The sequence below is a fragment of the Haliaeetus albicilla genome, chromosome 6, assembly GCF_947461875.1.
Source record: "Haliaeetus albicilla chromosome 6, bHalAlb1.1, whole genome shotgun sequence".
In the NCBI taxonomy this organism is placed as follows: domain Eukaryota; kingdom Metazoa; phylum Chordata; class Aves; order Accipitriformes; family Accipitridae; genus Haliaeetus; species Haliaeetus albicilla.
Window position 1 is genome coordinate 11,981,525 of NC_091488.1, and position 18,987 is coordinate 12,000,511.

At 46.2% G+C, this 18,987-nt stretch overlaps 1 protein-coding gene across 7 annotated transcripts in view; it reads left to right on the forward strand.

Annotated features, from left to right (window-relative positions):
- Positions 1-3,930: 3,930 nt before the first annotated feature.
- Positions 3,931-18,987, forward strand: part of LOC104312119 (cystathionine beta-synthase-like protein) — a 30,191-nt gene continuing 15,134 nt past the window's right edge. For 3 of the 7 annotated variants that reach the window (XR_011325002.1, XR_011325003.1, XM_069785035.1), the window contains exons 1-8: positions 3,931-4,059; positions 10,149-10,279; positions 11,376-11,587; positions 12,191-12,297; positions 13,266-13,400; positions 15,418-15,497; positions 16,843-16,977; positions 17,532-17,601. Coding sequence is in view for 5 of the 7 variants with exons in the window: in XM_069785035.1 (XP_069641136.1) it covers positions 10,238-10,279; positions 11,376-11,587; positions 12,191-12,297; positions 13,266-13,400; positions 15,418-15,497; positions 16,843-16,977; positions 17,532-17,601 (781 nt within the window). In the remaining 2 variants the exon portion in view is untranslated. Of the gene's footprint in view, positions 4,065-10,148; positions 10,280-11,375; positions 11,588-12,190; positions 12,298-13,265; positions 13,401-15,417; positions 15,498-16,842; positions 16,978-17,531; positions 17,602-18,987 lie in introns of all 7 variants that reach the window. The other 4 variants (XM_069785038.1, XM_069785039.1, XM_069785036.1 and 1 more) reach the window with 4 other exon arrangements.

Sequence of the window (18,987 nt, forward strand, 5' to 3'; positions counted from 1 at the left end):
CCTCCACCTGATGTTCCTCCTTCAGTGATCCTACCACAACAGCATGTACCTTTTTCCCACCCTTCCTTTGATCACTGATTGCATTTGTCCAAGGGGTCTCTCTCCTTGACCTTTCAGTCTTCAGCATGTCTACTCATCACGGATACAAGAAACAACATTTTCTGCTTGCTGCTCTTAAACAAGCTGTTTATTTCTACGCTAATATTCCAGTCAGTGTCACATTGCCACTATGCTGATCAAATCATAATTTTGATTATATACCAACCCTCATCACAACTCCTTTTGTTCCTTGGGAGAAAAATAATCCTAAGTGTTGCCAGATCTCAGGAAATGGCTTAAGTGGCTCCCACTTATGAAATCAGTAGTGACCTGCTGATTTGTGGGAGTTATTTACAAGGCTGCATTGGAGTAAGTGTCCCACTGATTGGGCTCAGCCATAATGGGTCTAATTAGCAGGCAGTGGGGTGGAGAAGAGTACAGGCACCATGACTGATTTTAATGCCGCTAATGCCAATGGCACATTGTGGGTCGGTGTTGCTGTGGATATCTTTTAAGTCAGGGGGTTTTTAAGTCAAAACTCCCATTTTCTTGTAAGTGTTGCCAGTTTACCTTCAGCTGGCTGCTGCCATGGTGAAGGAGATTGAGTTTTGAGCGCAGAGCTGCAGTGCAATTACAAATCCCTCTCATTAGCCTCGCACATTATGTTCGGATAGTTTCCAATACGCCTAGCGCTGTCACTTGGTCTTACAAGTCTCCTCTGAGGTATCTGTTTTACATTTTACAGGATCTGGCAAATCCATCTGTGCTGCCGATTTCGTATCTCGACATCCATCTGCCTGAAGTTGCCGTGGTTGTTGTGAGGCTGACGCTTTTTCAGACAGAACAGCTGACTCAGTGCCTCTTCCCTCAGTCCCTCCTGAAAGGCATTAAAAGGTATGGCTCTCTCTCCTTGGCTACCCTCTGTGGGTACGACTGCAGTCTTCAAATACTTGCACCCGTTCTGTTCCAAATATTAATGGATTTTTGCTTCCCTGTGCTTTGCAACTGGGCCTTATGTGTGCCCTGGTGTCTCACAGGTTTTCTAATACCCATTTCAAGGGCCAGATGTTCTTAACATCACTGTTTTCACACTCTGCATTCCTCTAGTGCCATTCTGTAATTTAGCTGCATCAGATGCAAGCTAGAATCTGATTCCACATGCTTTTCCAATTGATGTTTTTCCAATGGGGCTAATGGTTACTTCTGCAAACCTCACTTTACATGCGTATTTCAGACATAATTAGCTAGGCAGACTGCGATTTAAAGTAAATAATTGTCCTGTTTAACAGCAGTATTTTCTAGTAAATTTTTCTTCAGGAAAATGAGAATAACAATGTGGAATTGAAAGTAGGTTTACAACTATTTTGATCCAGAAAGGGGCAGGGAAACAGCAATGTAATTTGTCATCCACATGGATTTTTCTCTCTAATTTGTGTGAATTTTTAGCCTATGTAATTTAACAGCTGCCTCAGTGTTGCTGTTTATTTAAGGCCAATATAAAATACCTGGCTCTTCTCTTGATTTGTTTTTAACTGCTCAGTGTTTTTCCTGTGTTTTTTCCTAAATTTCATCCCACATTCTAGTCATGGTCCATTTTCTTACCAGAGAGACTCTCCACTTTGTAACCCTAAGACTGGTCATTCAGCTTCAGACCAGTCACATCCAGTTGTAAAGTCTCTTCTGTCATTTTTACCACTTAAAACATCCTGTTCCTTTTTATTTTCATACAGCATGCAATGCTGTCCAAATAGCTATACTACATAGTATCTATATTGTCCTGGTTTCAGCTGGGATAGAGTTAACTGTCTTCCTAGTAGCTGGTACAGTGCTATGTTTTGAGTTCGGTATGTGAAGAATGTTGATAACACTGACGTTTTCAGTTGTTGCTAAGTAATGTTTAGGCTAAAGTCAAGGATTTTTCAGCTTCTCGTGCCCAGCCAGCGAGAAAGCTGGAGGGGCACAAGAAGTTGGCACAGGACACAGCCAGGGCACCTGACCCAAACTGGCCAACAGTGTATTCCATACCATGGGACGTCACATCTAGTATAGGAACTGGGAAGTGGGGGCGGGGAATCGCCGCTCGGGGACTGGCTGGCTGTCGGTCGGCGGGTGGTGAGCAATTGCCCTGCGCATCATTTGTACATTCCAATCCTTTTACTACTACTGTTGTCATTTTATTAGTGTTATCATTATCAGTATTAGTTTCTTCTTTTCTGTTCTATTAAACCGTTCTTATCTCAACCCACGAGTTTTACTTCTTTTTCCTGATTTTCTCCCCCATCCCGCTGGATGGGGGGGAGTGAGTGAGCGACTGCGTGGTGCTTAGTTGCTGGCTGGGGTTAAACCATGACATATATGTGCAGATGGAGACATACAGTTGTCTCCACTCCATTACCTAAAACACATGGAACACTTCAGGGTAAATCATGTTCTAAAAGAAAGCTACCTTGAATTGCTTTTCTCTTTACTGGTATTTTTTATAGATACAGAAGAAATTGCTGCTTGGACTTTGTAGAGCAACAAGCTACGTTCTCGAGACGTTTCACTCTGGTAAGCCTCTTCAGTATCTCATGCTTTCATGCAAGGATTTCGGTTTCGTTTTTTAACTTTCCACAGCAGTGTGGATGCAGCCATTGTGACACCAAACAATTTCCCAGGCAAACACCTCATCATCACATTCTCAGACGCCATCAGAAGTGTAGTAATTACATCAGAGCATAATAACTATCCGTTGTGTTGGTGCCATAAGGACTCACGGATATGAAGCCAATTTGACTAGGACGCAGCCCTCCACGAGGCTCGAGATGGCTGCTCCTTCTTCACAAGCAGCGCGCAGCCTGCCCCTGTGCCAGCAAGTGCACCAGCAGACGAGTGCCGAACTGTAGGCAACACGGGAGCTTAAAACAGGGAAAGTGTTTAGGTGTTTTCCAGAGTCACGTGTAGGGCTTGGCACCTTTTGGGATACACCCACTTCCTGATTTGTGGCACAACTACCGCTAGTGAAATGACCAGCGTGGGTCCTTTTCAGCGAGGCACTTGCCACTTACTTTCTGTGGCACCATCTCCAGCCTGTAGGTCCCAGCTGGGGAATTCACCAGCTCTTCCCTGCCCCGGGCTGGACATTTCCAGGCTTTGGCAGGAAACCGAGACGCGCCCGGGCCCTCTCTCTCGCCGTGGCTGATCCGGGCGACCCGAGATGAGGCGGCAGTGCCGGCGGGTGCCCTGACGCCGCGCAAGCCCGAGGCCTTCCCAGGGGGTTCAGGTGCCAGGGGGAGTGCCTGGCTGCGGGCCCAACCGTGCAACTCCCCTCCCAGCAGCCCCCTCTGATGCGGTGGGTTATTATTTTTATTTTTTTTTCCCCTCAGATCGCAGCGGTGACCAGTAACACCCGCAGCCCTCCCTCGGGAGTTACAAGCAGTCCATGTGCCTGCTTCCTCCCTACAGGCCCGTGCCCACAGGCGGACGATGAAACGTCGCCTTCGAAGGCCGGCGCCTGGGCACGCCCCCGCCCGTCCCGCTCCCCCGGCGCCGGCAGAGTCCTCGCCCCGGGCTCGGCGAAGGCCTTTTGGAGAAACCCGCGCCTTTTGCCCCCGCTTTCCCCTCACGGCCCCGGCCACGCAGCGCCGGGCACCCCCCCGCCCCGCCCCGCCCCGCCCGCCACACGGCTGCAAGCGGTACTGCCCCGTGGGTGGCGCGCCGCCTCCCCATTGGCTCTCTCTGCCACGCCAACGCCCCCGTGGAGCCCAATGGCGGGCTGGGGGCGGGGCCGGCGTCAGGCGGGGCGGGGCCCCCGCGGCTCGCGGGCTCTTCTTAACCCCCGCGCCCCCGCCGCAAGCGGCTGCGTCGCTCCCTCCCCTTCCTCCTCCTCCTCCTCCTCCTCCTCCTCCTCCTCCTCCTCCTCCTCCTCCTCCTCCTCCTCCTCCTCCTCCTCCTCCTCCTCCTCCTCCTCCTCCTCCTCCTCCTCCTCGCTGGTGCAGGGCGGGCGGCAGCAGCGTCCTGAGGAGCGCCCGGCTGGCGTGGGTGAGGTGACGGCCGTATAGCGGGGGTGCTGTGCGTGTGGAGCGGCTGCATCGCTCTCGCCGCCCGTTGCATCATTCCCGGGCCGCGTGGGGTGGGCTGCGCCGCGCTTCGCCTCAGCGGGGGCGGCCGTTAAACGGTCACTGTGGCGGGCGGGGAGGGGGGAGCGCAGGCCTCGGGAGGGTCCCGGCTGCGGGGGGTGCTGCGGGCAGGCCGGAGGGTGCCTGCCGAGTGCCCCCTCCGAGCGGGGAGAGGAAAGATTGGGGTTCTGCTGCTTGTACAGGCTCGCAAGATGATATTGTGCCTTTTGTTTTTCTCTCTGGGTTTGGCACCGGCTCTTCAGCCGTTCTTGGCCTGTCACCCGTTGTTCTCATGGGTACCGTGAGGGTCTCTTGGCAGTGTTTTTTGGCAAGTCTGGCTAATGCGGTGGACCGGGAAGCTTCTCTTCTTATATTTTATTTCATCCGTTGCCCTTCCCCTATTAGGAAGGGTCTGAACTTGACTGAAACTTGAGAGAGCAGCGTTATTAATGCTGCTGGCCTATTATTGAACCAGCCATGACCTGAAAGACAAGTGATTCTTCTGTTCCTGTTTGATTATCTATTCTTCTGTGTATCTCTCTAATGCTGAAGCCTTTGACTATGGAGATTTAGGAGTGCTGGGCCCTGTTCCAGCAAATTTGCTCAAACTGTTTACCCTTTCAGTGAGTCTGTTTGCTGATTTGAGGCATGAGAGCTCCACGTTCTGCAAAACTTGTGCTGCAGAAAGGAGGGAAAACTCATCTAGTACAGAGATAGGTGAAATCTGGGGATTTTACATCAGACAGAAAAAGTGTTTCCTGGGAAGGTGGGACCTGCTCAGAACGTGGTATTTCTCGGCAGGAGAATGGCTGTAGTGAGATCAGTGCCAATAAAGCACGGTTTAGGTGCTAGGTTAGGTCCAGTACTTTGGCTGTTTGGGCAGGTCATCCCTTTTGATATTAGCTGGTGGCTCTTTAGTATCCTATCATGACACTCTGTGTGTGGGTTAACCAGCCTGCTTCCACGAAGCCAGAGCAGGACTTCTAAAAATTGTGGTTGGTAGCCAGGGTCATGAGGGGTCCACGTCCTGGAGTGTGCATGCTGGCTCAGGTATGTCACTAATCTGGCACTGGCAGCATAGCCGGCTGCCAGGACGACTGGCCTCTGGCTATTGGCAGGTGCCTGCTGTCTGTATGTTGGGATCCATAGGAACTAGGCAGAGAGCAGGGTGTACCATGCTCATGGTTGTACTGCGGATGCCTGCCAAACGCTCTACATATGTAGCCAGAGTGGGTGGCAGCTGGTCTTTCCCACAAAACATGCATCAGCCAAAAAGCTGGCTTCTCGCCCAGGCAGTGGTGACCAGGGGTTCTCTGCCAGCCTTTATCAGAGGTCCCTGGGCTAACAAAAGATGTGATGTCTTGTGGGGGGCACCATAATGCTGGGGAAGGGGAGCTGTGCTTCCACCTGTTTTATAGACCTGGTCAGAAATTGAGAGCACAGCTCCAACTCCCTCTTTTTGGCATGCTGGGCAACTTGCCTAATCTCTGAGTCTCTATTACCCTACCTGTAGTGCTTCTCTCCCTGTACGTGGTGAGCTTGGCAGATCAAGAGCACTACAGGCTGTACTGTTGTTCTGTCTTTGCGCACTGACTAAGGAGAGAGAACTAGAAGCGGGGAAAGAAGTAATGAAAGCTTCTGCCTGCAGCAGGTAAAAATGCAGATAAAGCATTCTCCAGTCTTTTCTGTAATGCTGTTTTGCTTCTTGAAGACATCAGTCAGAATATTTGTCAGATGAGTCTGGACAGGGTTGGAGTGAACTCAGGAAATGGAGATGTCAGAAGACACCTGCATTAAGGCTGCATGCAGAGCTTCCCTTCTGTGGTGGGAAGGCAGACTGAACACTTTCATGTTTTCAGTGGCTGATCTCTAGCATAACAATTGCCATAGCAGTGGAAGTTGCTTTGCTGTTGAAGTTTTAAAATCTTTGCAGTGTTACAGAGGTGGGGGCATTAAAGAACTACCCATGTTCTATCAGGAAGATTATGAGTATGCTAGTCAGGCCTTGAAAGAAAGAGTGATCATTGAGAGGACACACATATGCTCATCTGCTCTGTAGAAGAAAATGAAAATAAGACTTTTGATTCTTGAAGGATCTCCTCCTAGAGCCATAGTGTTGTTAATTCATACCCCAGTTACTTCAGGTCACCTGATGTTTCCTGACACAGGAGCGATGGCTGCCTGCTACTGAGGAAGTAGCAAGGGGACACATACACAAAAAAAACCCAAATGGCTGACTGCCTCCTTAATCACTTACAGCTGTTGTGTTTCCAAACAGCTTCCAAAGGTATTGCTACATCTGGTAACCTGTAAAGATCTAAAGGCTCTCTAAGACCCTGTGATACTCAGAGTGAGTAGAACAACTGGTTTGTAGTGGTTTACTTGTTCACAGGGTAAAGTGCTTAACGTCAAAGTAAGTACTTTGCTTAATGTCAAAGTTTCCCATTCTCAGGCCGCAGCATAATGGAATCCTGTATCTCATCTCTTGCTGAGTAGTCAGCCCTTGGGGCATCTCTCTCTGATCTACCTCTTACACCTGCCTTTTAGACAGCTTTGTTTCTGCTTCAGACAAGACTCAAGTTAATTAGGTTCTTGCATACATGATACTCTTTAAATATCTGCATTAGTGCTGACATCATATACTGTAAACAGCCCTAGAAACTGTAGCTCCTAACATATCTATAGAGTGAGTTCAGCTCAGGCTGTTTGGGGATTAATTTCACTTACTGGCCTTCAATCCTGTTCTGTAGGAGTTGAGAAATATTTTAGGTCTTGGATTCCCTGTGGAGATAGATCGAGAGTTGTGAGCCTTGCCCATGAGGCTTTCTGGATCTCATATCTCTGTCTATGTCCCAATCTCCTTTGTGACTTAGTTTTAAGTGACTTTGTAAATTGTCTTTCTGACTTTTCTTTCGCCTGCTCTGCAGATATAATGGGAGAAGTTAGTCAGGCTTTTCTAGTTAGATTCTGCCCACACCTCCAGCTAGTTATGGGACTGTTCCCTTTTACAGCAAGCTTAAGTTCAGGCTGACAGAATTTCTTTCATGAAGATGGGCAACTTTTCCTGCGGCTTATCTCCCTCAGACTCTCCTGAGCAGTGTTCAATTGCAGTTAGAGAAGCAGAGTTGCCATTCTCCTGTCCTGTCTCCCCAGTCTGCATTCCCAGAAGAAAGACTAAGAGGGTCAGGCTAGAGAAAAAGTTGTTGTCATCCTCTGTTTTGGTGATTTCTGCTCACCCCCTTTTCTCTGTTCCCTAAAGATCTCTCCAGTAGAAAGATGCACCAGCTTCCTATGGCCTGATTTGGGCCTGTAGGCAGGATCGTGAGGGGAATTTGGATATCCTAGGCTGACCATCTCTGCCCCCTATTTTGCTGAAGTTGCATCATGTAGGGCCGTAAGCACCGGTTGGGTGTTCTGGGTGGTGTGTCAGGAAGCTCATCAGTAGCACTGAAGGGCCTCGAAGATCTGAGGTCTTGCTGTTGGTTCTGAACATGACAAGTCAGTCTTGGGCTCTTGACCTGTTTCTTAGGTATAACTGTAGCCATTGCAGGTGCGTATATGTCTCCATTGAGTGCTGTAGTAAGAATTCCCCTTGGAGAACAACCAAGTCTGTCCTAGGAATTGTCCTTCTTCACAACCATAAGATATTAGGTTGACCATAGCTGGGACTGATTCTCTACTGGCATGATTAGAATTTGACTCTATAAATTTATATATGCATACCTATTTACTTTAGGCTGCGTGGGTGTGGGGTTATTTAAAATAATGCCTAATAACATGATTTGAAGGGATTTATTGAACAGGAGCTCGTGTTTCTTCCAATGAATGATGTTGCTGAAGGTTAGTATGTGGGGACAGGATTTTTGTTGGCAATGCTTGTGGTTAGCTTTTTCTCTCTCTCCTTGTTTTTGTTCAGAGTTTTAGTCCCATTATTGAAGCTTTGATCAAACATCAGAGTATTGCCATTCTAAACACATGAGGAAATCTCACAGCATAGTTGAAGGCAATAAGTATAGCTTTTCCTCCATTTCTGCTGTTCTAGTTCAAGAGATGATGGGTGTTGCTGTTAGTGGATTGTGGATTTTTTTGCCTTGCAATAGAGGAAATAAGATGGTATTGTCTTGGCCAATTTGGAGGGAGTCCTCCAAAAGGCAGCTTTTGAAGAGAACCATGTTCATTTCTTTCCTGCCATCAATACAAAGAACAAGTACTTCTTTTTTGAAACCTCTGAAACTTCTACTGCAACAAATTTTTCTCCCCTTCTCCTCAATTTTTGGACCCTCTTGAAGGACACTGAGGATTGGTGATTTAAAGTTTTTAAAGGTTTTGTACTCCTATTTTATGAGAACCTAGAAGATGAACAAAATCTGCTGTTCCCTGTCTATAACCCTTTGCTGCTTTCTTCCTGCATGTTGAAACGGTTTGATTCTTTGGCAGCAAGGTACCCTTTTTAGATGGACTTTGTAGATATTGTCACTCTTACCTGTGAGCAGAGGCAGTTGGTGTCTATGTCCAGTATTGCATACCAGCTGTCTGAAGGAGCATGTGGATGTGTCTCGTTGGAAGCCTTGAAACTTCTCCAGTATTTTTTCTTTACTGAAAAAAGCACTGACATTCTGAACTGTGAACCAGGCACCTTCTAGAAATAGAAATGAAGGCTGGGTTTCCCTCTGGAACTGGAAGTTAGCTAATTTCTGGTAACAAAGACTGGTTGGTGTTAGATATGTATATTTATGGGATGTTAGCTTTCTGGGACTGGTGTCTGTCAGTCAGTGGTCTAAGACAGGATGTAGTCCATCTTGGCTATTGGGCATGTATTAACCTAAATAAAGTAGAATTATATCATTTTGGCGGCATGGAAATCTTTATATCCAGAAGGGAAATTATTTCAAACCTTAGTCTGGAAAGTTGGCACTTTCAGAGTCTTTTTTTCCTAAAGGAGAGCAGTTTAAATGCCTTAGGCATTTTCTTCAAATCAGCGTGCAAGAAAGAAATTGGTGTGCATAAGGCGGTAGTGGTTAGTGGTGCATGTTAACTTGCAGGATCGAATGCTAAAGTTCACTGGTCCTGTGAGTCCGGTCTTTTTCCAGTGTGTCACCAGACCATCAACTCTGGCTGATCTAAGCTGTATCTGTTTTGTGTGCATTTCTCAGAAGAAGGAGGATGAGGCCAGGGACCCTTTCCAGGCCTAGTACAATTTGGTAATGGAATGAGCTGAATCTTGCTGCAGAATGGTGATAGGAAAAACAGATATTGGGGAAAAACCCCACACACTTTCCAAGACTTCAGCCAGATTTTTGTCTTCAATGGAGAGGAAGCAGACAGGGTCTGTGAACAACTAGCTGGAGTAGGAGAAATGAACTTACTGCTTCCATTTTATATTTAGTAATTTCTGAAACAAAAAGCCTGCTAGAAAGCTTCTTTGCTTCCTTGTGGTTGAAGTGTTTGCTGTGTGTGTTATATCCAGCATCACTATAGTTGTACATGCAACACTAATTCAGTTTGGGTAGAAACTTGTGAGATTTTGGTCTCCTCAAGGGTAGAGAGGCCTCTGTAAGTGTTCTTGTATAAAGCCTTTTTCTGAAGTTGTATACAGGGTCTTTTGGTGATGGCACCATGAAGCCCTTTCACCCTTGGTGTCTCTAGAAGTATATATCCTGTGAACTGGAGTATTTTCTATTACTTTGTGTGGCTTTCAGGCTAATGAAATTGCAGACAATCCAATACAGATGTTTTCTGCCTACTTTACTGGATCTGAGCTGTGGAGGGCAGGGCAGAGGGAAGATTAGGTTATGTGGGAAGAACAGGGTCAGGAGACCCTCCGTTGGTCTTGCACAATACCTCTGCTGCATGGTGGGTTTTTTTTGTTTTAATGCTGTTTATATGAGTCATCTTCACTTTGTTTTGCAGCTTCTTTTTTTCCCTATGAAAGTGGGATGTCTGTCTTGCCCTGTGAGAGACTGTTTGCTGATAGGTTGGTTTTGGTTTTTTTCTAACTTGCATGATCTGCAGCTTTGAAGAGGATTCCAGTCTTGTGACCTCCAGTACTCAGTCTCCTGAAGAAAGTCCAGTCTACTGTGCCATCACTTTCACCAAAGAACATGGAGAAGTTGATATTGGAAAGGCCTGTTTCTGTGCCTAAGGTACTCGTTGGTCTTTGGGGAATACTGTTTGCCTGTCTTTCTGTCACCAGAATTTGGGAAAGCCCTATCTGTTTGCTTTCAGAAGGCTTTCTAGGGTTTTTGTTGGAATGCTGTGGAAGTAGGGACTATTGAAACCAGTGGCCTTTCTGGAAGAGTTTTCCTTCATGACCACAAGTAGCAATGCAGAGTCTTTTGGCATCATTTTCTAATTAGTCACAAAGTAGTTTTACTCTGTTTCTCTCTGCTTGGAATGGGGAGGTTTTATTTTAGAGAGATGTTTTTTTGGTGTGGGAGGGTGTCTCCCATGAGATTAAGTCCTGTTTTCTTGATATTTACAGAGGCTAGTTACAGTAAGCACATGCTTCAGTGTGTTTTAAGTTATCTTCGTGTAGGGCACTGTATTGAGCTTTTGCACTCAGTGTTGCAGTGCAAGGTTTTTGTTTTAGCGATAAGGATTTAGCAGATCAAAATTATGCTGAAAGGCTTTCCCATCTTCACAGTACTATGGAAACATCAACTGACCATTAAAATACCCATTTGTTGTGACCTTTTTCATAGCAGGGAAAAACAAGAGTGGGACACTTGAAGATGGGATTTATCTGAGACATGCTGTGTTCTCTCACCTAATACCTGGGTCTTGGGTATAGTGACAGGATCTCTTGTAGTCAGTGGCAGAACCTGTTCTTGGTTGTTAAAAGCTACTTGTTGCCATTGCCCCTTTTGGCTTATAGTCAATACTGCTTTCTTGAAAATTGCCACCAGCGTAGTTTCTGTTCAGGCTTCCCTCCAAAGAACTGCATGCTGAAGCACTAGACTTGAAATAGATATGTTGGTGAAGGGACAGACAAGAATAAGGACTCCTTGTTACTAACGTAATTTTTAGCTATTATGGAGGAGCAATGATGTGAATGGGTGGTTTCCCCATGGTGCAGGACTTGAGTAACTGTCTCAAAAGATTCTCTGACCTTGTTACAGCAGTGCATACAAATCACTCTCACTTGTTTGTTTGGGGTTTTTTTAACCTCTTTTTTTCCCCTCTTTTTTTTTTTCTTTTTTTCTTTTTTTCTTTTTTTTTTTCCCTTCCTCCTCCCCCAAGGGTGAAATGCCTACGCTTCCTTCCCAGGAGAAGCCAGATACGAACTCATGCCCTCATGCACCTGGCAAGTATTTTCTCCCTGGTGGGACGGACAATGGGAACTGCAAGGCTAATGAGAAGGAAAGGGAGTGGATCCGCCCTGATACACCTAGTAAATGCACATGGAAGCTTGGGAAACCCCTCTCTGCCTCCCCCCATCGTCATACCACTCTGTAAGTATTGCTTTTATTTGTTGATTTTCAGTACAGCACTAATCCAGGTCTCCTCAGAGCTATGTGGATTTAACAAAAGATGACTGATTTAAATTGATGCTGTTTAGCATGTAGATATGCTGGTGCTTCTTAATTTCCACATAGAAGCAAAGCTAAGAAGCCAGATTAAGCATATAAGGGACCTTGCGCCAAAGGCATGAAACTACGTGGACTGGAACTAACTTATTTTAAATAACCTGGCAAGCAGTTCCCTGGAAGATTAGATGGAAGATTGCACTGTTAATGCCTTTTGCTTTTAAAGTAGCTGACTCTGAGCACTGCTAAGCTACTTTGTGCCAGGAGGAAGTGCAGAGCACTTCATTCTTGCCTCAGCATTTGGCTTGATGTCTGATTAATCCTTGTTTTGGATCAAGGACTTGGTATTTTGTGAATTTGTATCCAATGGACATTCTTTTAAACCAAAATATCTAAAATAACTAGCTTGATAAAGGGGAGGGAGAAAGCTGGTTGAGATAAAAAGCTTCAGAAATGCTATGTTGCTTTTGTGTGACCTGCCTGTGGCCCCTTCTGTGAATACACTGACTTTTTTTGTATGTGTACCAGGCCAGAGCCTCTGAAAATCATGCCAAGCATCCTGAATAAAGTTGGCAATACACCCATGGTGCGAATCAACAAGATTGGGAAGCAGTATGGGCTCAAGTGTGAACTCTGTGAGTACTGCTGCAAACAGAAAATCAAAATAAGAAACACTGTTTCAGAAACTTGGGTAGTCCTGGTTAGTAGTGTCATGTAACCTGGCGGTAGGAGGAGTGCAGGTACCCTGCAGAAAATGGTGAGAAAAATTCCTCTTTTTCTTTGGCAGATTTTCAGGTTTTTAGGATTTGGTCGTCTAAAACATCTTTCAGTTTGTACGTCATGAGGACATTTCGTGCAGCTTTTCCATTTTTGTAGAAAAAGTGAAACTTTTCTCATAGAAAATGGTTTTTTTTTTTTTTAATTTTAAAAAAGGTTGTATGAAGTCTTTGACTGCTTCTCGTATTCATCAGTGTGTGTAAAATGCAGATCTGCAGTTACCACTGAAGTTCACTGAAAACGAGGAAAGGGATCAAACTGTCAATGAATGTGGTTTATTTTTGTTGTTCATTTAGTTTTTTTTAAACCCAACCATAGTAGAGATATCTGGAGGCTCTGATCAGTCCTGAAAGGTGGTGTTTAACACCATTGAAGGGATTAATGCTGGGAGTACTGAAGTGAAAGTGTAGGCTGAATGAAACTTCCAGTTTGATCAGAAACTGGCTGGAGAATGTAGCAGGAAAAAGGCAAGGCATGTTGGTAGAGTTCTCTTCCCCTGTGCTATTGTGCTGGAAGAGCCCTGGGGCTTTTTATACTAATGACTGGGCTGTAATAAAGAGGAAAGATGAAAGGAGGGGTCATACTTTGAGGAGACTGACAAGAGTTCTGGCTTCTGTGGCCAGCATCAAGTACCAAGCTTGCTGTGTTGTTGTGACCCATAACAGTGGAGATGCTGTGAACTGAATCCCCGTCTCTGGTGTTGTAAAGTAGGGAGGTGAATGGCAGACATGTTAACAGAGTTGCCTTTGCAGATATGTTAGGGATGAGCAGCCTGTTCAGCAAATGACTGCTGTTTAAGAACTCTGCTTGGTTTCTTTGTTTCCAGTGGCAAAATGTGAGTTTTTCAATGCTGGGGGTAGTGTGAAGGACCGCATCAGCCTAAGGATGGTAGAGGATGCTGAGAAGGCTGGGATCCTGAAGCCTGGGGACACAATCATAGAGCCAACCTCTGGAAACACAGGTAGGGGATGGAGAAGACCCTAGTAAAGTGTGGGGGAAAATGTTGTGGTGGTTTTCCTGGAGAGGCAGACTTGAGATTGCAGCGTGGAAGCTACCTGTGCAAGGAAGAAAGGGGATCTCTTGCTGCCTGCATGGTGTAGGGAGCAGTGCCTCTTCCATCTCACACAGGGAACAATTCTGCAGTGTCCTTTCCTGACCAGAACAGCTGGGAAGGAGGTCTGCTAAATTTGCAGGGGCCTTTGCTTTAAAAGAAAAGAAGTGTTAGGCCAGGTCTTTAGGTCCTATTCAGGAATTAAAGTCTGACTGAAATTATTGGAAATCAAGCACCAAAAGACTGGTGTGAACCTGGATCTTCCCCTTCTGTTTGGGAAGTCCCATGGTCCTCATTCCCTACGCTCTGTCAGGTGAGAGGGGCCTGGTTTGAGGAACAGCCTTTCCCACGCGGTGCAGCTAAGATGGGAGATAAGCTGCATCCCTACAGCACTATCTGCTAACACAGCCCTTGCAGATTTTAAGATTCCACTTGGGTCAGCATCTCTTCCTTGGAGGGCTGGAGGAAGGAACAGGCCTACTAGTCAGGGGCCAGGGCAGAGCATCTGATGATCCGAGCAAACTGGAGGTAACTCTGGGCTCCTGCGTCACAGCTGTTGTACTTCTGTTAAGCTGCTCTACTGGTGGGGAGTAAACGTACCTGGAATGTTTCCCCTTGAGCTAGTTAAATATAAAATATGCTGCCTCCTCTGAGGAGGTTCCTGAGCTGAGCTGTAAGCTACTTCCCTCAGCCAAAGTCCTGTTTTGATGTTTGCTACATTTCCAGGTGAGTGGTAGCAGAAAGTACAAAGTGTTAGAGTTTAGGTCTCAAAATGCTTTCTTTATCACACACCATAACGGAGGATGCTGGATGGCTTCTCTTCCATCTTTGGCCTTAGTGAGGCCTTTGCCATCTCTCTCTTTTTTTTTTTTTTTTTTTTTTTAGCATCCGTATTCATCTATAATATACTGGGAAAAGTCATTGTGTCATGTTGTGTTCCCCCCTCCCCCCCCCCCCCCCCCAATATTTAAACACTACTTGAATTGTGAGTTATGCTTCTCGTATGGGAATAGTTAAAGATTTTTTTTTTCCACCCCTACACAATCCAGCACCATGTAGAAGCAGAGCCAGCTTTTAACAAGCAAGTCTTTGTGTAGGGTAAACTGCCTGCGATGCATTGTCATATGCATGTGTTGTTATTGTGCCTGGTACCCAAAAGAGCAGGGGAGGTGCCCTGCAGCCTGACCTCAGACACATAGGAACTAACTTTATCTGTTTAGCTTATGCAGCAGAGAGGTGATCTGATAAAAGGTGTAAGCTTCTCTGCTATGGGGAAGACACTTCTGAACTTAGCTCTTCAGGTAGGCAGACAATGACAAACTGGAAGGCAGAAATCAGGCTGGAGGTGCAGATTTTTAGAGTAGAAATGAGGTGTCTGTCTCTTAACAGTCAAGGTACTTCACTGTGGTAGCAAGTTGACAATAGTGCATTAGGACTTCGATCACATACAGCATCTAAATCATGTCTTTGTAGAAAGGGCTTAGTTTTGGCACATTGCAAACTAGGGATTTAGTGCAGAATTGAGTCAACAGAGGGTCTAAGACTCTTCTGACAGTATCAAAATGATTGCTCTAGTTGCCTTTAGCTTAAAGCTCATTCCTTTCCCAAATTACTTCTGTAAAAATGAAGTGGGTGAGACAGGAGGAAGGTGATGTGCATGTGGTAAAGCTAGCAGTTTGCACATGTCAAGCTTTCCCACCGTTGGCTAAACTTTCTGTTGGCTGTGATCCTCAAAGAACTAGCAGCAGCTGTAAATCCAGTTCTCCCTAGTAGCCAGAAACATTCCCTTTGCCACCCCTCTAAAGACACTGTACTTAAGCCTCTGGTGAAAATCTGATTAAAGCCAGGGCATGCCAAAGCTAGCATTGTGGGTTTTGTTATTTGCTGCTCCTCACTGTATGCCCTACGTGTCTTTGCTTGCTTCCAGGAATTGGGCTGGCCTTGGCTGCAGCAGTGAAGGGTTACCGCTGTATTATTGTGATGCCAGAGAAAATGAGTATGGAGAAGGTCTGATCTGCTTTTATTTTCAAGAATTAAAAAAATAAGCACATTTGCACTTGCAGAGTTCCTGGTGTAGATGAGTGCTATGGCTTTAGCACCAAAGGTGTAGGCTTGTGGCCTCCAAGTCACTGGCTAGCCCGAACTCTGCTGAGGGCCTATTGCCAGTGCCAAGAGAAAGCCAGGCTGGCTGGCCATGGACAGAAATGTGCTTAAGACCCGTCCCCACAGCATTGTCCCTTGGAAAACTGTCATAACTGTTTTAAATACAAATGTCAAGGGAACTCGAGATTTACCTAGCCCATTGAAGTAACTACCTGCCCCTGGGTTAGCTGTTGCTCGCTGAGCAAAGGAGGACAGAGGACAAAGTAAGGCAATGCTGAAGCTTTGAATATTCTTTTGTTCTGCACTGGGCTGAGCAAGGCCATGAGGGAGCCTGCTGAGCTCCTCAGGTTACACTGGTGGGTACTGGCAAGCATCTTGAGTTGTGTCACCACAGCAACAAAGGGGAAGGAAAAGCCACCTGGGTAATATCCCCTTACCTTCACTGTGGAAAGCACAAAACATCTAGCTCTAGAGCAAGCCCTGTTGTACGCTCTGCTGGGGTGGTTGCTGTACCTGCAGCCAGAAGGGGAGAAGAGATCCCCTGTGTCTCACAGCTGAGGCAGCAAATAGCTGTCAGCAAAACCACTTACCTCAATTCAAACAATTCCAGTGTTCCAGCTGAAAGGCAGCAGCACAAATGAGAACAATGTCACCTGAAGGCATATACCCATTGCTTGCTCTTACCTGCTCTGGAGGGAGAGGTACCACATGGCCATTGCCATGCGCCACGCAGCAACAAAGGCCTCCCCTGTGAAGACAGGCCTTGCCGTAGCTCAATGTCATAAACTTTCTTGCCCTCATAGCAGTTGAGCGGTGCATAGGGCCTTGGAAGATCTCCTCTGCTGCCTGTGTCCAAAGCAGGAGGTAAATAAACATAATTTGCACTTAAACATAAAATACTGGGCTATAGCACTGTTGGAGTGCAGGGCGTATGTGACTGGTATGAAAGGAGATGGCGTTTTGCCTGAATGAGGCTTCTCAATATGTAGTAATAGTCCCTACGGGCCTGAAGGCCTAGAATAGAAACAGGAATTTGACATCTAGCTCCCAAGTAAAGCTTAGTTGAGACCAAATTACATTAAAGATCTGGACCCATGGCTCAGTGATGCTGCGAGGCTGGGGTGTAGAACTGCTAAGGAGGCTATTGCAGACCAGGTAAAAGGGAAGATGTTTTCTTTCCCCTGCATCTCAATGAAGTCTCTGCTGGGAGAGCAGTTTTGGGTTTTGTGACCATATTTATTTGCTATAGGTGGATGTCCTGAGAGCTCTGGGTGCTGAGATTGTGAGGACCCCAACTACTGCCAGATTTGATTCTCCTGAATCTCACGTGGGAGTAGCATGGAGACTGAAAAATGAAATCCCCAATGCACACATACTAGACCAGGTAAGAGCCAAAGTGTCAGAGGTGCAGGCGTAGCGTGGGAGGAGGTGTTACAGCCTTGTTCCTTAGTGTCCTTGGTTGACTGTTCAACAGCCTTGGTGTGTCTCTGGAGGAAAAGATGTCCCAGGTCTGGAGCTGTAGTTGAGCCATCACCATGCTGTAGGGTAGCAAGCTTTTATAGTCACTAGAGGGCAGCAACGAGCCTATGTTTGCAGCGACTGCTACATATGGGTGGCTTTCCACTGAATTGGCAGTCCTGCATGGAAGAATAGGTACAAGGGTCACATTCTTAAAAGAAACTGCCCCACAGACAGGACAGGTCTTGGCATTGGAGGGTGCTGGCACCTTAGAGCTCCTCTGAAATGAGGTCACTTAGGAAAGTTGTACTTCCCCTTGGACATTCTGCCTAGGTCCAGCTATCAAGGAAACAGCCTGGAAAGAGTATATGTAGCTGTTGTGGGGCTTGGATAATGTTTGTCATGTTCTTGAAATGCCTCACAATGTGAATTTTAATGTCTTTCTTGTCTACTTAATGGCTTTTCTACCTTTCAATATAGTACCGTAATGCCAGCAACCCCCTGACGCACTATGACACCACAGCTGAAGAGATCCTGCAGCAGTGTGAAGGTATGTTTGCTCTACTACTATCCCCTTCCTCAGTGAGTCCCTAGTATTCTCTTATTGTTAGGTACTTGGAGAATGGGACCTGAGGTGGTTGAGAAATGCATGGATTTTGATACAGCAAATCCCATACGTAGGCTGTGTGTCACTAGAGAATTATTTTATTTCAGTAGTCATAGTAATGAATTATTTTTTTCCCCCCATTAAAGAGGGGTGCTTTGGTTTTTAGATTCCTCTGCTTGTGACCAGGTGGAGAAAGCAGTGATGCTTACATTATCTTAAAAAAAAAACAACAACCCAACAACAAAAAAAAACCCCATAGCTAGAGTGGCATGAAAGAACAGCATCGCTTTCTCTGATCACAAATGCAGAATCATAGACTCACAGAATTGTTTAGGTTGGAAATGACCTTTAAGATCAAGTCCAACCGCAAACCTAACACTGCCAAGTCCACCAATAAACCATGTACCTAAGTGCCATGTCTACATGTCTTTTTAAATACCTCCAGCGATGGTGACTCAACCACTTCCCTGGGCAGCCTGTTCCAATACTTGATAACCCTTTCAGTGAAGAAGTATTTCCTAATATCCAGTCTAAACCTCCCCGGCGCAATTGAGGCCGTTTCCTCTTGTCCTATCACTTGTTACTTGGGAGACGAGACCGACACCTTGCTACAACCTTCTTTCAGGTAGTTGTAGAGAGTGGTAAGGTCTCCCCTGAGCCTCCTTTTCTCCAGACTGAACAACATTAGTTCCCTCAGCCACTCCTCATGAGACTTGTTCTCTAGACCCTTCACTGGCTTCATTGCTCTTCTTTGGATGTGCTCCAGCACCTCAGTGTCTTTCTTGTAGTGAGGGGCCCCAAACTGAACACAGTATTCGAGGTGTGGCATCACCAGTGCCGAGTACAGGGGAACAATCACTTCCCTAGTCCTGCTGGCCACACTATTTCTGATACAAGCCAGGATGCTTTCTTGGCCACCTCGGCACACTGCTGGCACATGTTCAGGCAGCTGTTGACCAACATCCCCAGGTTCTTTTCTGCCATGCAGCTTTCTAGCCACTTCCCCAAGCCTGTGGTGTTGCATGGGGTTGTTATGACCCAAGTGCAGGACCTGGCACTTAAGTATTTTTACATTCTCAGACCAAGTACTCCATTACACTGGAAGCTTCTTCACTTAGGAGTTCTCGGGAGAACAGACTGCTCTGTGTTGCAGTTGTTGCCAGTAAGACCTGTTTACTCTGCAGGGGTTGCTTTCATGTTAGCTCTAGGCAGCCAGGTTGGAGTACCAGAAGTGATTGAGCTGTGGCAGCAGAGCGCTTTAGCTGGGCTAACTCACCTAGCAGAGGAATTGGTTTGACAGCTATTGGAGGCATTCAGTGTGATGCTGCA